Here is a 22,766-nt window from a genome sequence, read left to right as displayed (position 1 = left end):
AGGTCCAGTATATATAACGGATCCAGTATATAATAGGTCCAGTATATATAATGGGTCCAGTATATAATAGTTCCAGTATATATAACGGGTCCAGTATATAATAGGTCCAGTATATAATGGGTCCAGAGGGGAACAGTGATGTCATCGTCTCAGAAGCATGAAGAACTGACTCATCTTATTGTCATCCCTAATGTAAAAAATGTGACTTGGCTAGTAATCTTTTACATTGATCAAGATATTTACCTGTACTTAGCAGATACTTTTATACGATGCTAGCTTTGCTTTGAGACCAAATGAAACCAACTAAAAAACTTATTTGCACTTGTGTCTCTTTAAACCTGGACAACTTATTTAATTCCTTCTACAGCTCAGGCACTGTAGACTTTCATCATCATACTATACTCATCAGGGAAAGTGATAAAATATACATAACATGTTGCTCACTCACAGCATTTCTACTTCTGATATTGAAACAGTTCTTATGGGTGAAGGAAACAACAGGACTGACACAGATCCTAAAAGGACATTCATTTATTTAATACAAAAGCCCACAGTACATTAATAATAAAAGCACACAGATGCAGTGACAGAGACACTTAAAGCATCGTACAGCGCCACCTTTCTGTTCTACATGATATTGCATCGAGCTCAGTGGCTGACATGCTTTAAAGTGCTAACTGGAGAACTTCAGCAGGACTCGTACGCTCGGTACCGATTACAGACCCTGTTTAACATGTACAAGAAACTGGCAAAACATTTGGTTACAGGCTTCCAAAACACACACACACACGTTCTGTAACTCGACACAGGTGCATAAACTCATCAACAAAATAAACCGTTCTGATGGTGAGCGTGTGAAAACGTGAAAATGAAATTGTATAGATTTAGCAACAACTACAAAAATAAAGAGAAATGGTGGAACTCATAAAAGATCAGATCACACACACACACAAGTCCTTCTCCAAAAACCACACTTTATACATACACTTTTTAAAATGATCACAAACATGTAAAAGCTCCACCTAACCGTCTAAAGTGTTTAGAAGACGAGTCTCCTTTATATGCACTCATTGATTAATTGATTAGCAAGGATAAAGAGGGAAATAATCCATATATCACACACTAATCAGGTAATACGACGTCCCTAATTCTCCAACATGTTTTTATCCTCCGTAAACAGGCGGTTCCTCTTCAGAAGAATACGAATCAAATCACAAGACTTGTGCAGCACAACTACATGATAAACTAGCAGAGCAAACTCCAGTCAGAGGTAGAAGAGCACGGAGAGATCCCACAAGAGTCAGTCCAATCCCTTTATAGCCATTAATCTGCTCAGTGAAGCCATGGGCCGCGATTATTCAATAAGGCCATGTTAGTCCAGTCAAGACGCTTGCCTTGGCTGTTAGTGCATACAGTGAGTACATCTCAGGTGTTAGAGTCGGTCTCGTGTGGTCAGCACCGCTTTGATTCAGAGGCTACAGTTATATAAAGGTGTTTCATGCGTTTCACTCCGGATTACAAAAACTCTAGCGCACAATCATATCCACACGATGTTCTAGGACAGACTGATGTGTTTATTTACTTTTAAACATTTCTAAGTGTGCAGGTGCTGCTACAATAAAAACTAATAGTGCACAATCATGTGTTCAGTAGTGAATTCTTGAGTACAAATCATATCGCTTGTCATTCCTGACCTAAAGCTCCTCTAACTGTGTGTAAACGACGGTCAGTGATCAACAGTGTCAGTGCACACGGTTCAGAAAGTGACATTGTGAGGCTTTGCATTATATTGGGTGTATTAAGGTGCGCTGTGTGAACCCTGATGGTGTGTGTGAAGCTTCCGCTCGGCTGATGTTGTTGAAGGCACTCGAGATCGGATTGGCTCTTCGACCAGATTCACTTGTATAATTGCACAGCGACCCACGATGTACGGTTACTGAGGGACGAGGAGCAAGGAGCACTACACAGTTACAGGACTAACAGACGCCGGACCCTCACATGTAGGACAGGCGCTTGGCCGTGAGGAACTCCTCCAGATGGACCGAGCCGCCGCCCAGGAGCCCGAACGCAGGGAACATGGTGCCGGAGCAGTCCACCGCGCGCTCGTACAGGCAACGCATGCTGTCGCCGTCGTAGAAGAACACGCGGCCGGCGTCGTAGTCCAGGAGGACCCCGATCCGGGGCGGTGCGGGCAGAACCCGGCCCATGTCCCCGGCGCCGGCGCCGAGCGAGGCCTTGGGGATGAAGAGCCGGCCCATGCCCACCGTCAGCAGGGTGAAGGGCTGAGACACCTCGAAACACGCGTCCTCGCTGCCGCTGTCGTGCCCGCTGTCGTGATCGTACCTGTGGGAGAAACTGCACACACTCAGATCCTGGACAAATGCTAATCAGAAACAGCTTTGCTTATTCATCAAACACAAAATGAATGTAAAACTGCAAACGGATGGTGTGTAAAGGCCTGTTCGCACCAAGAACGATAACTATATCAGCAGCACACGTCGCGTCGCTTTAAAAGCAGGATGATTCTGATTGGCTGTCAGTGTTTTTATCGTTCATCAGCTGGACTAGCTATTCTCAGAGAATGAGTATGAGTATCTAAACCTGATAGTTATGATAGTGAAGAGGCCGGTCTCCGCGTGAGCCGCGCCGCAGGTGTTCGCCGCTCACAGATTCAGTGATCATAATGAGGATGATGTCATGATAGAGTCCTGGGGTGCGTTTCCCTAAAGCTTCGTTTGCCAACTATGGTCGCAAGTTCTGTCGTTATCAGCAGTTCAGCGAGTGTGTGTTTCCCAAAAACATATTTCTATAGAACATTCGCAACCAGCATCGCAGAGTCTGGACCGACGCTCTCGACCTGCGGTTAGAAGCAGAGTTTCTGGTTTGCATGACACGTGGACATTCAGTACAATCTATATCTTTTATTAAGAAAACATACAAATGTCCTTTACATCGAAGGGGTGATTCTGGAATCAACTGCTGCTTTAATGTAATATGTAATGAGTGATTATAATCAAGGTATTAATCAATATTTTTCCTCCTAAACACATGAGTTGAATGACTTCTCTAGGCTTATGAGATTTTACTCTGCTATAGAAGTTTGGGTTAGGGTTAGGGTGTGCTCACTGATGTTAGGGTTAGGGTGTGCTCACTGATGTTAGGGTTAGGGTGTGCTCACTGATGTTAGGGTTAGGGTGTGCTCACTGATGTTAGGGTTAGGGTGTGCTCACTGATGTTAGGGTTAGGGTGTGATCACTGATGTTAGAGTTAGGGTGTGCTCACTGATGTTAGGGTTAGGATGTGCTCACTGATGTTAGGGTTAGGGTGTGCTCACTGATGTTAGGGTTAGGGTGTGCTCACTGATGTTAGGGTTAGGGTGTGCTCACTGATGTTAGGGTTAGGGTGTGCTCACTGATGTTAGAGTTAGGATGTGCTCACTGATGTCAGGGTTAGGGTGTGCTCACTGATGTTAGGGTTAGGGTGTGCTCACTGATGTTAGAGTTAGGGTGTGCTCACTGATGTTAGGGTTAGGGTGTGCTCACTGATGTTAGGGTTAGGGTGTGCTCACTGATGTCAGGGTTAGGGTGTGCTCACTGATGTTAGGGTTAGGGTGTGCTCACTGATGTTAGGGTTAGGGTGTGCTCACTGATGTCAGGGTTAGGGTGTGCTCACTGATGTTAGGGTTAGGGTGTGCTCACTGATGTTAGAGTTAGGGTGTGCTCACTGATGTTAGAGTTAGGGTGTGCTCACTGATGTTAGGGTTAGGGTGTGCTCACTGATGTTAGGGTTAGGGTGTGCTCACTGATGTTAGGGTTAGGGTGTGCTCACTGATGTTAGGGTTAGGGTGTGCTCACTGATGTCAGGGTTAGGGTGTGCTCACTGATGTTAGGGTTAGGGTGTGCTCACTGATGTTAGAGTTAGGGTGTGCTCACTGATGTTAGGGTTAGGGTGTGCTCACTGATGTTAGGGTTAGGGTGTGCTCACTGATGTTAGGGTTAGGGTGTGCTCACTGATGTTAGGGTTAGGGTGTGCTCACTGATGTCAGGGTTAGGGTGTGCTCACTGATGTTAGGGTTAGGGTGTGCTCACTGATGTTAGAGTTAGGGTGTGCTCACTGATGTCAGGGTTAGGGTGTGCTCACTGATGTCAGGGTTAGGGTGTGCTCACTGATGTTAGGGTTAGGGTGTGCTCACTGATGTTAGGGTTAGGGTGTGATCACTGATGTTAGAGTTAGGGTGTGCTCACTGATGTTAGGGTTAGGGTGTGCTCACTGATGTTAGGGTTAGGGTGTGCTCACTGATGTTAGGGTTAGGGTGTGCTCACTGATGTTAGGGTTAGGGTGTGCTCACTGATGTTAGGGTTAGGGTGTGCTCACTGATGTTAGGGTTAGGGTGTGCTCACTGATGTTAGGGTTAGCGGCGAGTTAGAGCGCTGTACGGGGAACACTCCCCTGATGCGCTGAGACGGAGGATCTGTAGGTCTCGCTGGACAGAAGTGTTCGCTGGAGGAGTGCGGCGAGTCTCACCTCGGGCTGCTGGAGTCTCGAGGGTTGTGGAACCACTCGGAGAGTTTGCAGTCGGACGCCACTCCCACCTTCACCATGTAGGAGTCGGGATCCACACGGAAAGCCCAGTAATGGCGTCCGTGAGAGATGCCCGTGTCCCCGATGATGTAGTCCAGGCATATATAGCTCCCGGTCTGGACCCGCTCCGCAGACAGCAGGAAGCTCAGGCCCGCCACGCTCTCCACCGAGTCCCGGCGCTTGCTCAGCGTGAGCCGCTCCGCACTGAAGCCACACTTCTCATTAAACAGGAACCCGAACACTGAAGAGCAGACACACACACACACACACACATCTCATGAAACAGGAACCCGAACACTGAAGATCTCAGATCTCAATCAATGGCTATTCGACTAATTTAGCCTTTCATACACAGATGTAATCAACATCAGCAGGGTGAAGGAATAATATTAATATTAATAACATCCATTAGGGATGGACATGTTTTTCCCCAAACCAGTTCAGCACAAACCCGACCTACAGTCGACTCTAAAGTTTTAGTTGGTCATGTCAATCATAGTAAATGCTAAGCCTGACCTTAACACTAGTGTAGCATTAGCATCACATCCTGACAGATCCAGTTAGGGCTTCATTTTGAAGCAATAAAAGTTAAAGCTATTAATATGTGTATCATCACTAAAGCTAAATAAATTCAAACAAATTCAGTTCCCCCAGCTAGGCTCATGTGGAGTGTCGGACGCCACAGATCACGCCTGTGAAGGGTTGGTTATGATTTCACTTTCTAACTTTAGCTAGTGTGTAATGTTGCATTCTCAACTTCTGTAAGATTTCACATCAAATCCATTGAGCTGGAGCATGTGATAACTGAATGTGTGTGTGAGTTCGAGAGTGTGCGTGTGAGTGTGTGTGTGTGTGTGTGTGTGAGTCACCAGGAGCCGGTGGCGTGTGGAAGATCACCGCAGGCGTGTGTGTGTGTATGTGTGTGAGAGAGTGAGTGAGTGAGTGAGTGAGTGAGTGAGTGAGTGAGTGAGTGAATGTGTGTGTGTGTGTGTGTGTGTGTGTGTCACCTGGAGCCGGTGGCGTGTGGAAGGTCACCTCAGGGGTGTGTGTGTGTGTGTGCGTGTGTGAGAGAGTGTTAGTGTTAGTGTGAGTGAGTGAGTGAGTGAGTGTCTCACCTGGAGCCGGTGGCGTGTGGAAGGTCACCTCAGGACTGTAAGGACTGCACACACTGTTACGGAAGCTCTTCACTCTGAAGGAGTAGCGGCAGTCAAGGGCCAGATCCGACACCACAGTGTTACTGCCGTACACACACTCCGTGGCCCTCCAGCGCGACTCTTCATCCTCCTCCTCCTCCTCACACACCCTCCTGAACTCCAGCACATGATGATCCGTGGGCAGGGAGTCCTCAGACAGACGCCAGTGGATCAGGCCCTCGTTGTACACGCGGCAGCGAGAGAGGTCGATCACGGGAGGATCCGGGACTGCGGAGGAACACATCAGCGTCTCAGATCAACGTCTCACAGGTTATTTACTCACGAGCATCCAAACATCAGCTGGAGGATCAGGACGATCTGTGGCTGTGCTGACACCGCTGGAATAAACACACGAGAACGAGCCGACTGAACAACACGCGTTTCTGTCGCTGTTCGTCAAGCGTCTCTACCAGAACAGGAGTCAGTGCGGTTTCTTATTACCGGGGAGAGGGCCTCGGGTTCGGCTCAGACAAACCCGCCGGCCTGACGGAGCTCCTGTCGGATTAACGACGGTTCAAAATCGGACCCTTGGGGTGTTGTCGAGGAGGGGACAACGCTCCGCTCGGACAAGGTAACAGAAAACAGGTCCTGAGTCCTGAGCCTCGGAGCTCTGACCCGAGCTCGTCGGAAGGCCCATCACTCTACTTTGACCCGGGTTTGGTGTCTCTAGGTGGCTGGGTCCCGGAGTTATAGCCGTTCAAAGTTGGGGCCCTTTTTCTGGTTTGAAAATGTCCTAACCTGCAGTGGGTCGGGACTTCCAGGGCCCCAGAGGCTCTGAACGCAAGCCGAGGAAGGTTCACCTTTCTCAGCCACGGTCAGATCGCCCGCGCTCCTGGAAGTCCCCTAGGAGACATGGGTCTCCACCAGAACGAATGAATGGGAATTTAGTTTTTCGCAAAGATCTCAAATTACACGGCGTCCCCGAGACCCGCCACGCTCGTGTTTGGCCGAGGGTCCCCATGGAGAACTCCACCGTTTTCTGTGAGAACGGTGTGTGTTAGCGGCCCCTAAGTTAATAACTAATGATCTTTACAACGGAAGTGAATCAATCAAAACTAACTTTAGCTGGACAATAACTTTATTCTAGAGCTGCTGTAAAGCCAAGCCAAGTCAAGTCACCTTCATTTATATAGCGCTTTAACAATGTAGATTGTTCCAAATAAAAGCTGCTTCACAGTGATAACAGGAGATTACAGTAACAGAGATTGTTTAGGCTTTACAGCAGCTCTCGGCTTTACTGTTGTCGCGTCCAGGCGCAGGTCATCAGATCTGGAGTGTGTGTGTGTGTCCAGGCGCAGGTCCTTCATCAGATCTGGAGTGTGTGTGTGTGTCCAGGCGCAGGTCCTTCATCAGATCTGGAGTGTGTGTGTGTGTGTCCAGGCGCAGGTCATCAGATCTGGAGTGTGTGTGTGTGTGTGGGTGTGTGTGCGCGCGTGTGTGCGTGCGTGTCCAGGTGCAGGTCCTTCATCAGATCTGGATACGGCAGACTGCGGTAAACCTTGGATAAACAGAGACTAATATTAGCGTAGACGCCATTCTTCTTATGACGTAACGAGTACATCAGGATTAATGGAAAGTGTTCCTGGTTCCCGGCTATGCAGCCTAACATTGAATTATAGAAGTCTATAATGTATTATGTGAATGCTAGGTCAAAGAGATGTGTCTTTAGTCTAGCTTTGAACTGACAGAGTGTGTCTGCTTCCCGGACAATGTTAGGAAGACTGTTCCAGAGTTTTGGTGCTAAATAGGAGAAGGATCGATTTTGATATTCTAGGTATTATCAACTGGACGGAATTTTGAGATCGCAATAGACGTGAAGGACTATAATGCGTTAAGAGCTCGCTCAAGTACTGCGGAGCTAAACCATTTAGTGCTTTGTACGTGATCAGCAATATTTTAAAATGTATGCGATGTTTAATAGGCAGCCAGTGCAGTGTTGACAGAACCGGGCTAATATGGTCATACTTCCTGGTTCTGGTAAGAACTCGAGCTGCTGCGTTTTGGACCAGCTGTAGTTTGTTTATTAAGCGTGCAGGGCAACCACCCAGTAGAGCATTACAATAATCTAGCCTCGAGGTCATGAAAGCATTAACTAATTGTTCCGTAGATTTATTTCAAAGATGGAAAAATGCAGTTTTACAGATACTAGACACGCAGTGGTTAAATTGGGCCGGGGCTCTCCTGCTCTCCTGGTGCTCTCCGGGCACATAAGCCTGTTCGTTTGCAGTCAGTTGCCTACTGGAAATTATGTCACATAAAATTTGATGAAAGTGATGCTTTTGAAAACATATTTCTGATTATAAATGAAAGATTTTGAAATGGCATGTCTATTTTGTCTCGGCAGAGCTGAGATGAGAACAATCGGGACACGGCCGTACTCTTGTTCAGCTGCTTAATCTCGTTGTCAGTCGACCATGATCGCGCACCGCTCGCGCATGCCATGCGCATCTAGGTAGGCTACTACTCAGAACTCCGACATGGATAAATGTACGCAGCAATAACGAATGTTCCTGGGAGATCCGTAGTTGCGCGGGATGTGGAAGCGCGCAAAAGTTCCAGAACCTTCTACTGCCTTAAAAAAAACAAAAAAAACAAAAAAAAAAAACGAGCTGCTGGCCGCCGCTGCAGCAACAGATCAGTTTTGTCAAGTTCAGCACAACGTTGGTTGTACAAAAAGTGCCCTGGCCTTGGATGACAAGGTAAGGAAAAAATGTTTGGCAGATTGTATGGGTCACTATCATAACAAGGTAATACAGTGTGTAATCAAGCGTTTTATATTTAATATGAGGGAAATAGGCTACACATGCCGTGGACGTGACAAAAAATCTTTAACTTTTAGGTGGCAAAATATTTTTGTAATTCTGTGAATTACACTGCAAACCAAAGTAATACTACCCACCGGAAGAAGAAGGGTTGGCTCTCCACAGAACATAACATTTTTTTTTTTTTTCATGTTCGCATTTATGAGGAAAAAACAATGTTACGGACGGGACCGCTCTGAAAGTGGCACTAAAAGACTGTTTAAAACTTTCACTGAGACCTCAAACAGAAAGCACAAAGCCTCTCTTTAAAATGAATTTCGTTTTGTATTAATTGTATCTTAATTTGAATTAATGTTTCATCAACCAATTGCCTGGATTTAATAAATAAGAAAGTAAATCTAGTATATAGACAATAGATAATCACGACACAGAGGCGCCGGCGAGTGAACTGGACTCTCGTCTCATAAATGAAACGAAACTCAGCGTATAAGGGAGCCTACTTGCCTGACAGACCTGATAAATATATCTATAGAAAGCTTGAAAGGTCTTCTTTTAAACAGAACGATTCAAAACGAAAGAAAACAGACCGCTGCTTGTATAGCCTAATCCGTATGAAATGTGCATTTCTCTCTGGCGAGTTCACTACTGCGAAGATCGCGAGTCAGCATCGTCAACTTCCTCTGTGCAGGGCACTGACACAGAAAACACTTGTTTATTAATAAACAATTAAAATGTCTCCTGCTATATTTTACATATTCATAATCATTACTTTTGCCGGTTCTTTGTGACAGCTTTTAGGTGCTTTATTGGCAGCGCCACCCTTACATGAACGAATCACCAGCGCATCAGCACCGAAAACAGGAAATTTTTTTCAATCCCTGTTTTGGCAGGGGAAAAACTGATCAGAAAATGTAACGAAACGTTGTAGAAATGTAGTGGAGTAGAAAGTATAATAATTGCTGCAAAATGTAACGAAGTAAAAGTCAAAAGTATGCACTATTGATTCTACTTAAAGGAGTCATGACCTGCAATTTTCACTTTTCCACGAGAATCAATGTATGTTATGATTGCCTAACGATTATACACTGGCCGGGAAGCCGATATTTAAAAGTGAAGCGTTTGTTTACCCCAGGGTTCATAAACCAGCGCGCGTGCACGCGCACTCAAATACAAGATTTTGATTTCAGCCCCGACTTGACGTCATGACGGGGCAGGGTATATCATATATGGACACCGCAGACCTGCCGCAGGAAGCGCGCCCTGGCGCCCCTCCTCCCCTCATATTCAGTCGCGAAAGATGCAGAAACGTAGTGCACACGTGAGTTGCTCTGTTGTTGACTGCCAGAATCAACATGTAAATGTGTTTTCTCTCCCAAGAACGGACCAAGCTGTCAGGGACCAGTGGATTAAATTCATTTTTAATGACGCGGTTCCTACAACCCTTCCCACTGGCTTAACGTTATGTGTCTGTGCTAACTAAACATTTTACGCCGGAATCCTTCACAAATTTGAGGCAATATCAGGCAAAGTTGGCATCGAAGCTCGGGAAAAAGGGGCCATTTTCAACAATCAGACACTTGCCTGCAATTGAAACGGTAAAACTGTGTTTTTATTGCTCTACTGTGTGTAACAAACAGCAGCTAACTGCTAATGCGGCTATTGTATGCTAGCGGGAGTATTAGCTTCGAGGTAAACATGGGGAATGGCTGCTAACGTTACTTTGCAAACAACAAATGACTGAGATCATCATGAATTCGGCTATTGTTTATTGATTGCCTAACGCTTATATATGAGGCGCCGTCTAGTTTGTGTGTGTGTGTGCTCGCGTCTCATATGAGTATGTGCGCGAGTTTGTGTGTGTGTGTGCTCGCGTCTCATATGAGTATGTGTGTGGAGAGTTCATATACATGTATGTGTGACTGACTACTTAGTATATATGTATGCAAGCGTGTTTCATATGTGTGCGTGAATGAAGTTTGATTTAAGCCCTAAACGGCGCCTCATACTTATACACTGGCCGGGAAGCCGGTCGCGGCCAGGTCGGGTTCATTCACAACTTGCGCCATGATGTCATTTTGGAATGATATGTAAAGCGTTACCTGCGGTCTCAACCCCCCTCCTTCCTGCCACCAATCAACGCGCCCCTCATTGGCATTATTATAATGACCGTCCACGACAGCCAAAATATCGCATCAGATCTCGCGAGACAATAATGCCTTCAGAAATAAGGGTCTGAGGAGCTCTGTGTTTATTTTTTTTTTTTGAAAGACTATAATACAGCAGTAGGTATCCAAGGTAATACTAGGTCATGACTCCTTTAAGTAAAGTAGGCCTACAGAAACGAAGTATTTGTACTTCGTTACATTCCACCACTGCTGATTAACAGTAATGTAAATGCTAAATGTCCTAATACCTGTTGATACTACAACAATGCAAATATGCTCTTAACCTTGCAGTTTTTCACATATCATGTAAGACTCAATTTCTCCATTTCTTTGCACAAAACTCTCCAGAAAATGGCATTTAATAGTTTATTTTTCAAAAAAAATTCCCGGGGGGGGGGGCACACCCACGGACCCCCCTAGGGAGAGCCCCCCCCCATAATAAATCCCAATTTAACCCCTGTAGACACGTGACTAAAGCCAAAACAATCTCTGTTACTGTAATTTCCTATTATCACTGTAAAGCTGTTTTGAAACAGCCTATATTGTTAAAAGCGCTGTATAAATGAAGATGACTTGAAAGGCCGAGATGAATCTCACACGTCACATTACAAAAGCTGCTGGGAATCGGTTTAAAGCGTCACAGTCCTATTACTGTTTCCCTGAGAAAGACCTTAAACCTTCCCAGAGCGAGACACACGTGACCCGAGGCCCGTCTGCCAAGAGCCCGGGCTCAGCGCCCAAAGCCTCTCCTGAACAACAAGCTATTGATGCGAGCGGGAGACGCATGAAGCTGGACGGAGGAGAACAGGAGACGCAGGGAAGAGAGAGGATCTGCTGTACTGCAGACGTTTGAGTTTAGCAGAATAAGCGCATCACTGAGTTTTGCCTCGTCAGCGATTCAGCCAATCACATTAGACGACTGCCATGATAAAGATTACAGGCATCAAGAGCATCAGTGCGGATCAATATGCTTCCGAGAAGAGCCTTCGTTTCTGCAGTCAGCAAGAGAGCACTTCTTCATTCAGCTGAAGCCCTGGAACAGACACGCTCATAAACACATATAAACAGGCCTGAACGTGTTCATATAAACAGGCCTGAACGTGTTCATATAAAAAGGCCTAAACGTGTTCATGTTCATATAAACAGGCCTGAATGTGTTCATGTTCATATAAACAGGCCTGAACGTGTTCATATAAACAGGCCTGAACGTGTTCATATAAACAGGCCTGAACGTGTTCATGTTCATATAAACAGGCCTAAACGTGTTCATGTTCATATAAACAGGCCTGAATGTGTTCATGTTCATATAAACAGGCCTGAACGTGTTCATGTTCATATAAACAGGCCTGAATGTGTTCATATAAACAGGCCTGAACGTGTTCATATAAAAAGGCCTGAACGTGTTCGTGTTCATATAAACAGGCCTGAATGTGTTCATATAAACAGGCCTGAACGTGTTCATATAAAAAGGCCTGAATGTGTTCGTGTTCATATAAACAGGCCTGAATGTGTTCATATAAACAGGCCTGAACGTGTTCATATAAAAAGGCCTGAACGTGTTCGTATAAAAAGGCCAGAACGTGTTCGTATAAAAAGGCCAGAACGTGTTCGTATAAAAAGGCCAGAACGTGTTCATATAAACCGGCCTGAACGTGTTCGTGTTCATATAAACAGGCCAGAACGTGTTCATATAAACCGGCCTGAACGTGTTCGTGTTCATATAAACAGGCCTGAATGTGTTCATATAAACAGGCCTGAACGTGTTCATATAAAAAGGCCTGAATGTGTTCGTGTTCATATAAACAGGCCTGAATGTGTTCATATAAACAGGCCTGAACGTGTTCATATAAAAAGGCCTGAACGTGTTCGTATAAAAAGGCCAGAACGTGTTCGTATAAAAAGGCCAGAACGTGTTCGTATAAAAAGGCCAGAACGTGTTCATATAAAAAGGCCTGAACGTGTTCGTGTTCATATAAACAGGCCTGAACGTGTTCATATAAAAAGGCCTGGACGTGTTCATGTTCATATAAACAGGCCTGAATGTGTTCATATAAACAGGCCTGAACGTGTTCATGTTCATATAAACAGGCCTGAACGTGTTCATATAAACAGGCCTGAATGTGTTCATATAAACAGGCCTGAACGTGTTCATGTTCATATAAACAGGCCTGAACGTGTTCATATAAACAGGCCTGAACGTGTTCATATAAAAAGGCCTAAACGTGTTCATGTTCATATAAACAGGCCTGAATGTGTTCATATAAACAGGCCTGAACGTGTTCATATAAACAGGCCTGAACGTGTTCATATAAAAAGGCCTAAACGTGTTCATATAAACAGGCCTGAATGTGTTCATATAAACAGGCCTGAACGTGTTCATATAAACAGGCCTGAACGTGTTCATATAAACAGGCCTGAACGTGTTCATATAAAAAGGCCTAAACGTGTTCATGTTCATATAAACAGGCCTGAATGTGTTCATGTTCATATAAACAGGCCTGAACGTGTTCATGTTCATATAAACAGGCCTGAACGTGTTCATGTTCATATAAACAGGCCTGAACGTGTTCATATAAACAGGCCTGAACGTGTTCGTATAAAAAGGCCTGAACGTGTTCATGTTCATATAAACAGGCCTGAACGTGTTCATATAAAAAGGCCTGGACGTGTTCATATAAACAGGCCTGAACGTGTTCGTGTTCATATAAAAAGGCCTGAACGTGTTCATATAAACAGGCCTGAACGTGTTCATATAAAAAGGCCTGAACGTGTTCATATAAAAAGGCCTGAATGTGTTCGTGTTCATATAAACAGGCCTGAACGTGTTCGTGTACATATAAACAGGCCTGAACGTGTTCATATAAAAAGGCCTGAACGTGTACATATAAACAGGCCTGAACGTGTTCATATAAAAAGGCCTGAACGTGTTCATATAAACAGGCCTGAACGTGTTCATATAAAAAGGCCTGAATGTGTTCGTGTTCATATAAAAAGGCCTGAACGTGTTCATATAAACAGGCCTGAACGTGTTCATATAAACAGGCCTGAACGTGTTCATATAAACAGGCCTGAACGTGTTCGTGTTCATATAAACAGGCCTGAACGTGTTCGTGTACATATAAACAGGCCTGAACGTGTTCATATAAACAGGCCTGAACGTGTTCATATAAACAGGCCTGAACGTGTTCGTGTTCATATAAACAGGCCTGAACGTGTTCGTGTTCATATAAACAGGCCTGAACGTGTTCGTGTACATATAAACAGGCCTGAACGTGTTCATATAAACAGGCCTGAACGTGTTCATATAAACAGGCCTGAACGTGTTCGTGTTCATATAAACAGGCCTGAACGTGTTTGTGTTCATATAAACAGGCCTGAACGTGTTTGTGTTCATATAAACAGGCCTGAACGTGTTTGTGTTCATATAAACAGGCCTGAATGTGTGTTAAAATCCTCTGGGCGGTGGAACGAGTTGCACAGTGGGAAACGGGATAAATCTGGTGATTCTCCATCCGCTCCCGCAGAGCCTTTGCTCAGCAGGAATGACCTGAGCTCAAGGACGAGTGTGTATCCGTACACAATAACAAACAATCATTCACCTTTAACCCTATAATGAGCTTCAGGATGTTCCACTCAAACTGGGCTTGACATGATGTCAGTGAAGGCCAGATCTTACACAAGAGTCTCAGTGACTCCTTGAAGACTGTAAAGGGATTACTCCACTAAAGAGCTTCTGCTAACAACGCTAGCGGCTCAGTGCGACGGCTTCTGCTAACAGCGCTAGCGGCTCAGGACGACGGCTTCTGCTAACAATGCTAACGGCTCAGTGCTGGATCTTCAGTCTTACCTCCACCGAAGCTGAGCTCCTTCAGCAAGATCTCCTCCTTCGACGTGTCCAACACAAACTCCTCAAACGACGGGGTGGCCGAAGCCTGGAAGGTCTTCAGGGACTCGGTGGCTTTCTGGATCCTGTCAGAAACAAACACAATGAAGGCCATTCACATCCAATTAACATTACAATGGCATCAACAGTTTCAGGGAGTTTCCAACAGCAGAAATGATTTCATGACACTTCTTTACTTACGAGACTGATAGTATCAGAGAGAACACTATAACCCTGAGTAAATGAGTCTCAGAGGAACAGTGCTGTTCATTCTCTGCTCTAGGAGGATCATGTAAATCAGCAGCAGGATTTATTACTGTGAAGCTGCTTTGAAACAATTGGTTTTGTATAAAGCGCTACAGAAATAAACGAGAATGACATCGAGTCCATCTGGACCAGGCCACAGTTCGGGCTGGATACGCTACAGGGCTCCAGACTGCCATCAAATACTCGTATTTTGCACAAGTTATGAACAAGTTATAAAAGTCCACAAATCAGCAACATTCACCATGGATTTACTGTAGTATCACTGTAACTGTGGTATTGTGACAGAAATGGGCAAATGCTTTCAAGTACTACACATCTGTTTCCAGCACTTCAAAACTATAATATCATGTTTAGGCTAAATGTTATTTTTAATGTTATGATAAAACATTTTTTTTGTTCATCCATCAAAGATTATCCCCATTTATAAAATTAAAAGTTGCAAGATGTAGGAAATCTCACACTAATAATAAAAAAAAAAATATATATTAAATTACCATTGTAACCATGTTAGTCTGAGGCCCTGTGACCTTAAAATAAAACTGCACATTGTAATTTCTGTATGTGAAGTCTATTTATTACCAAGGCAGGCTAATTTAAGGTCTGTAAAAATGTTCAGTCAGCGCTCCTAGCAAACACAGCTAGCCTGGAGCCCTGCGCTACATAACATCACAGCGGGAAATCATGACTAAGGGTTTGTGGGAAAGTGAAAGTCAAAGCTGCTTAGTGGACTAATAGAGATCAGTTATCAGGATTACAGTGACTGTACAGTGAACCTTGTGGTTTAAATCTAGAAACAAGCCGGTGGACAAAGATTAGCGATTACAGGCACGCGGCGATCGGCTCATCGCGTCACTAAACGGCTCCAGTCAGCAGAGAACAGTGTGTGAGAAGCCGACGTCCTGCACACACACCTGACGTGCAGCAGTTTGGCCGTCTGGACGAAGCAGGACTGATCGGTCTCCTTCAGCACCTCCTGAGCGTATCCCACAAGGCCACTGTTCTCCAGCATGCCCTGGTACTCCTCCACCTGGGCCCGGAGCCGGTCCACTCGCAGGGTTCTGGCCTGTTTCACGCACCGCAGCATCTCCGTCCTGCGCTCCTGCAGCGTCTCGAAGAGCCGCTCGAAGTGTTCGTTCGCCCGCCGCTCCGCCAGCTGCCCGTTCTCCTGCGCTCACCAGAACACCGTAACACATCAGCGTGCAACAACACACACACGGAGAGGGGTGCAACAACACACACACACACACGGAGAGGGGTGCAGCAACACACACACACACACACACACGGAGAGGGGTGCAGCAACACACACACACACACACACACACGGAGAGGGGTGCAACAACACACACACACACAGAGAGGGGTGCAACAACACACACACGGAGAGGGGTGAAACACACACACACACACACACACGGAGAGGGGTGCAGCAACACACACACACACACACACACACACACACACACACACACACACACACACACACGGAGAGGGGTGCAGCAACACACACACACGGAGAGGGGTGCAGCAACACACACACACACACACACACGGAGAGGGGTGCAGCAACACACACACACACACACACACACGGAGAGGGGTGCAGCAACACACACACACACGGAGAGGGGTGCAGCAACACACACACACACGGAGAGGGGTGCAGCAACACACACACGGAGAGGGGTGCAGCAACACACACACGGAGAGGGGTGCAGCAACACACACACGGAGAGGGGTGCAGCAACACACACACGGAGAGGGGTGCAGCAACACACACACACACGGAGAGAGGGGTGCAGCAACACACACACACACGGAGAGAGGGGTGCAGCAACACACACACACACGGAGAGAGGGGTGCAGCAACACACACACACACGGAGAGAGGGGTGCAGCAACACACACACACACACAGAGAGAGGGGTGCAGCAACACACACACACGGAGAGGGGTGCAGCAACACACACACACGGAGAGGGGTGCAGCAACACACACACGGAGAGGGGTGCAGCAACACACACACACACACACACGGAGAGGGGTGCAGCAACACACACACACACGGAGAGGGGTGCAGCAACACACATACACGGAGAGGGGTGCAGCAACACACACACACGGAGAGGGGTGCAGCAACACACACACACACACACACACACACACAGAGAGGGGTGCAGCAACACACACACACACGGAGAGGGGTGCAGCAACACACACACACACGGAGAGGGGTGCAGCAACACACACACACACACACACACACACACACAGAGAGGGGTGCAGCAACACACACACACACACAGAGAGGGGTGCAGCAACACACACACGGAGAGGGGTGCAGCAACACACACACACGGAGAGGGGTGCAGCAACACACACACACACACACAGAGAGGGGTGCAGCAACACACACACGGAGAGGGGTGCAGCAACACACACACACACACACACACACGGAGAGGGGTGCAGCAACACACACACACCCACGGAGAGGGGTGCAGCAACACACACACGGAGAGGGGTGCAGCAACACACACACGGAGAGGGGTGCAGCAACACACACACACACACACACACACAGAGAGGGGTGCAGCAACACACACACACACGGAGAGGGGTGCAGCAACACACACACACACGGAGAGGGGTGCAGCAACACACACACGGAGAGGGGTGCAGCAACACACACACACACGGAGAGGGGTGCAGCAACACACACACACACGGAGAGGGGTGCAGCAACACACACACGGAGAGGGGTGCAGCAACACACACACGGAGAGGGGTGCAGCAACACACACACACACGGAGAGAGGGGTGCAGCAACACACACACACACACACACACAGAGAGAGGGGTGCAGCAACACACACACACACGGAGAGGGGTGCAGCAACACACACACGGAGAGGGGTGCAGCAACACACACACACACGGAGAGAGGGGTGCAGCAACACACACACACACACACACAGAGAGAGGGGTGCAGCAACACACACACACGGAGAGGGGTGCAGCAACACACACACGGAGAGGGGTGCAGCAACACACACACACACACACACACACGGAGAGGGGTGCAGCAACACACACACACACGGAGAGGGGTGCAGCAACACACACACACACGGAGAGGGGTGCAGCAACACACACACACGGAGAGGGGTGCAGCAACACACACACGGAGAGGGGTGCAGCAACACACACACGGAGAGGGGTGCAGCAACACACACACACACACACACACACACACAGAGAGGGGTGCAGCAACACACACACACACACACACACACACGGAGAGGGGTGCAGCAACACACACACACACGGAGAGGGGTGCAGCAACACACACACACACACACACACACACAGAGAGGGGTGCAGCAACACACACACACACACACACACACACACACACACACACACACACACACACACACAGAGAGGGGTGCAGCAACACACACACGGAGAGGGGTGCAGCAACACACACACACACGGAGAGGGGTGCAGCAACACACACACGGAGAGGGGTGCAGCAACACACACACGGAGAGGGGTGCAGCAACACACACACGGAGAGGGGTGCAGCAACACACACACGGAGAGGGGTGCAGCAACACACACACACACGGAGAGAGGGGTGCAGCAACACACACACACACGGAGAGAGGGGTGCAGCAACACACACACACACGGAGAGAGGGGTGCAGCAACACACACACACACGGAGAGAGGGGTGCAGCAACACACACACACACACAGAGAGAGGGGTGCAGCAACACACACACACGGAGAGGGGTGCAGCAACACACACACACGGAGAGGGGTGCAGCAACACACACACGGAGAGGGGTGCAGCAACACACACACACACACACACGGAGAGGGGTGCAGCAACACACACACACACGGAGAGGGGTGCAGCAACACACATACACGGAGAGGGGTGCAGCAACACACACACACGGAGAGGGGTGCAGCAACACACACACACACACACACACACACACAGAGAGGGGTGCAGCAACACACACACACACGGAGAGGGGTGCAGCAACACACACACACACGGAGAGGGGTGCAGCAACACACACACACACACACACACACACACACAGAGAGGGGTGCAGCAACACACACACACACACAGAGAGGGGTGCAGCAACACACACACGGAGAGGGGTGCAGCAACACACACACACGGAGAGGGGTGCAGCAACACACACACACACACACAGAGAGGGGTGCAGCAACACACACACGGAGAGGGGTGCAGCAACACACACACACACACACACACACGGAGAGGGGTGCAGCAACACACACACACCCACGGAGAGGGGTGCAGCAACACACACACGGAGAGGGGTGCAGCAACACACACACGGAGAGGGGTGCAGCAACACACACACACACACACACACACAGAGAGGGGTGCAGCAACACACACACACACGGAGAGGGGTGCAGCAACACACACACACACGGAGAGGGGTGCAGCAACACACACACGGAGAGGGGTGCAGCAACACACACACACACGGAGAGGGGTGCAGCAACACACACACACACGGAGAGGGGTGCAGCAACACACACACGGAGAGGGGTGCAGCAACACACACACGGAGAGGGGTGCAGCAACACACACACACACGGAGAGAGGGGTGCAGCAACACACACACACACACACACAGAGAGAGGGGTGCAGCAACACACACACACACGGAGAGGGGTGCAGCAACACACACACGGAGAGGGGTGCAGCAACACACACACACACGGAGAGAGGGGTGCAGCAACACACACACACACACACACACAGAGAGGGGTGCAGCAACACACACACACGGAGAGGGGTGCAGCAACACACACACGGAGAGGGGTGCAGCAACACACACACACACACACACACACGGAGAGGGGTGCAGCAACACACACACACACGGAGAGGGGTGCAGCAACACACACACACACGGAGAGGGGTGCAGCAACACACACACACGGAGAGGGGTGCAGCAACACACACACGGAGAGGGGTGCAGCAACACACACACGGAGAGGGGTGCAGCAACACACACACACACACACACACACACACAGAGAGGGGTGCAGCAACACACACACACACACACACACACACGGAGAGGGGTGCAGCAACACACACACACACGGAGAGGGGTGCAGCAACACACACACACACACACACACACACAGAGAGGGGTGCAGCAACACACACACACACACACACACACACACACACACACACACACACACACACACACACACAGAGAGGGGTGCAGCAACACACACACGGAGAGGGGTGCAGCAACACACACACACACGGAGAGGGGTGCAGCAACACACACACACCCACGGAGAGGGGTGCAGCAACACACACACGGAGAGGGGTGCAGCAACACACACACGGAGAGGGGTGCAGCAACACACACACACACACACACACAGAGAGGGGTGCAGCAACACACACACGGAGAGGGGTGCAGCAACACACACACACACACACACAGAGAGGGGTGCAGCAACACACACACGGAGAGGGGTGCAGCAACACACACACACACACACACACACAGAGAGGGGTGCAGCAACACACACACAGAGAGGGGTGCAGCAACACACACACACGGAGAGGGGTGCAGCAACACACACACACACACACACACACACACACACACAGAGAGGGGTGCAGCAACACACACACGGAGAGGGGTGCAGCAACACACACACACACACACGGAGAGGGGTGCAGCAACACACACACACCCACGGAGAGGGGTGCAGCAACACACACACGGAGAGGGGTGCAGCAACACACACACACACACACACACACACACAGAGAGGGGTGCAGCAACACACACACGGAGAGGGGTGCAGCAACACACACGGAGAGGGGTGCAGCAACACACACACACACACACACACAGAGAGGGGTGCAGCAACACACACACGGAGAGGGGTGCAGCAACACACACACACACACACGGAGAGGGGTGCAGCAACACACACACACACACGGAGAGGGGTGCAGCAACACACACACACACACGGAGAGGGGTGCAGCAACACACACACACACACACACGGAGAGGGGTGTGTGATATGGGGAAAATATAATATCAAAGTAATAAAAAAATAATGAACAAGTCACATGATTGAGGGATCATAAATCAGATCAGCTAAACGAGAAGTTTCTGGAAGCTCAACCAATCAGGATCAAGCAGGAACAGGCTTCTTACCTCTGTGTGACTGATCATCACTTCCAGTTCAGAAATCTGAGTCCTCACTTGGTCTTCTTTGCTAATTAAGTAATGGATACTCTTCGACAGCTTCTCCTGTTGACAGAGAGTAAAGCCCAGTAGAACACAGTGGAAAACTCGATTTCCGGCCAGTGTGAGAAACATGACCCCGCTTCTGTGAGACGCCGGACAGAACATCATAAGATGGAGATGACCACATTAAACATGGATGAGCCACGGCTCGTTTACAGTCGTCTGATATTCCTGACCTCTTAATCACGGGCCCTCACAGGCACACCTATTCACCAGAAACACGAGCGCTTGTTTTCAGCTCAGGAAGACACATGAATAATTTAGGGGTCGTAAATTGTGCTATAAAAACCCTAACCCTTTCAGAACTGAAAACTACTTTGTTAGTCCAGCTTTAACTGAAACCAAGCTACCAAAATGACCAGATTTCAGAGTTCCACATGTAGAGATGTTAGCCAATCACAACAGTGGGCGTTTACACTGAGGTCTCACAGCCAATCACAGCAGTGGGCGTTTACACTGAGGTCTCAGAGCCAATCACAGCAGTGGGCGTTTACATTCAGGTCTCACAGCCAATCACAGCAGTGGGCATTTACCAAGAAGTCTCAGAGCCAATCACAGCAGTGGGCATTTACACTGAGGTCTCAGAGCCAATCACAGCAGTGGGCGTTTACACTGAGGTCTCAGAGCCAATCACAGCAGTGGGCGTTTACACTGAAGTCTCAGAGCCAATCACAGCAGTGGGCGTTTACATTCAGGTCTCAGAGCCAATCACAGCAGTGGGCGTTTACACAGAAGTCTCACAGCCAATCACAGATGCGGGCGTTTACACTGAGGTCTCACAGCCAATCACAGCAGTGGGCGTTTACACTGAGGTTGCACAGCCAATCACAGCAGTGGGCGTTTACACTGAGGTCTCACAGCCAATCACAGCAGTGGGCGTTTACACTGAGGTCTCAGAGCCAATCACAGCAGTGGGCGTTTACATTCAGGTCTCACAGCCAATCACAGCAGTGGGCATTTACATTCAGGTCTCAGAGCCAATCACAGCAGTGGGCGTTTACACTGAGGTCTCAGAGCCAATCACAGCAGTGGGCGTTTACACTGAAGTCTCAGAGCCAATCACAGCAGTGGGCGTTTACACTGAAGTCTCACAGCCAATCACAGCAGTGGGCGTTTACACTGAGGTCTCACAGCCAATCACAGCAGCGGGCGTTTACACTGAGGTCTCACAGCCAATCACAGCAGTGGGCGTTTACACTGAGGTCGCACAGCCAATCACAGCAGTGGGCGTTTACACTGAGGTCGCACAGCCAATCACAGCAGTGGGCGTTTATACTGAGGTCTCAGAGCCAATCACAGCAGTGGGCGTTTACACTGAAGTCTCAGAGCCAATCACAGCAGTGGGCGTTAACACTGAGGTCTCACAGCAGTGGGCGTTTACACTGAAGTCTCAGAGCCAATCACAGCAGTGGGCGTTTACACTGAGGTCTCACAGCAGTGGGCGTTTACACTGAAGTCTCAGAGCCAATCACAGCAGTGGGCGTTTACACTGAGGTCTCACAGCAGTGGGCGTTTACACTGAGGTCTCACAGCCAATCACAGCAGTGGGCGTTTACACTGAA

At 48.4% G+C, this 22,766-nt stretch overlaps 1 protein-coding gene across 1 annotated transcript; it reads right to left on the bottom strand.

The window, feature by feature from the left end:
- Positions 1-505: 505 nt before the first annotated feature.
- On the bottom strand, positions 506-21,207 carry trim36 (tripartite motif containing 36; the record flags this gene model as incomplete). The annotated part of the gene is made up of 6 exons (XM_081348547.1): positions 506-2,343; positions 4,525-4,822; positions 5,697-6,002; positions 14,549-14,670; positions 15,763-16,016; positions 21,112-21,207. Coding segments are annotated over 6 exons (1,425 nt in total), but the record flags the coding sequence as incomplete, so codon positions are not given.
- Positions 21,208-22,766: the final 1,559 nt, after the last annotated feature.

Source organism: Scardinius erythrophthalmus (assembly GCF_964197995.2).
Source record: "Scardinius erythrophthalmus genome assembly, chromosome: 20".
In the NCBI taxonomy this organism is placed as follows: Eukaryota; Metazoa; Chordata; class Actinopteri; order Cypriniformes; family Leuciscidae; genus Scardinius; species Scardinius erythrophthalmus.
Note: the sequence above shows the minus strand (reverse complement) of the source record. Positions and strands in the feature narration are given on the sequence as shown.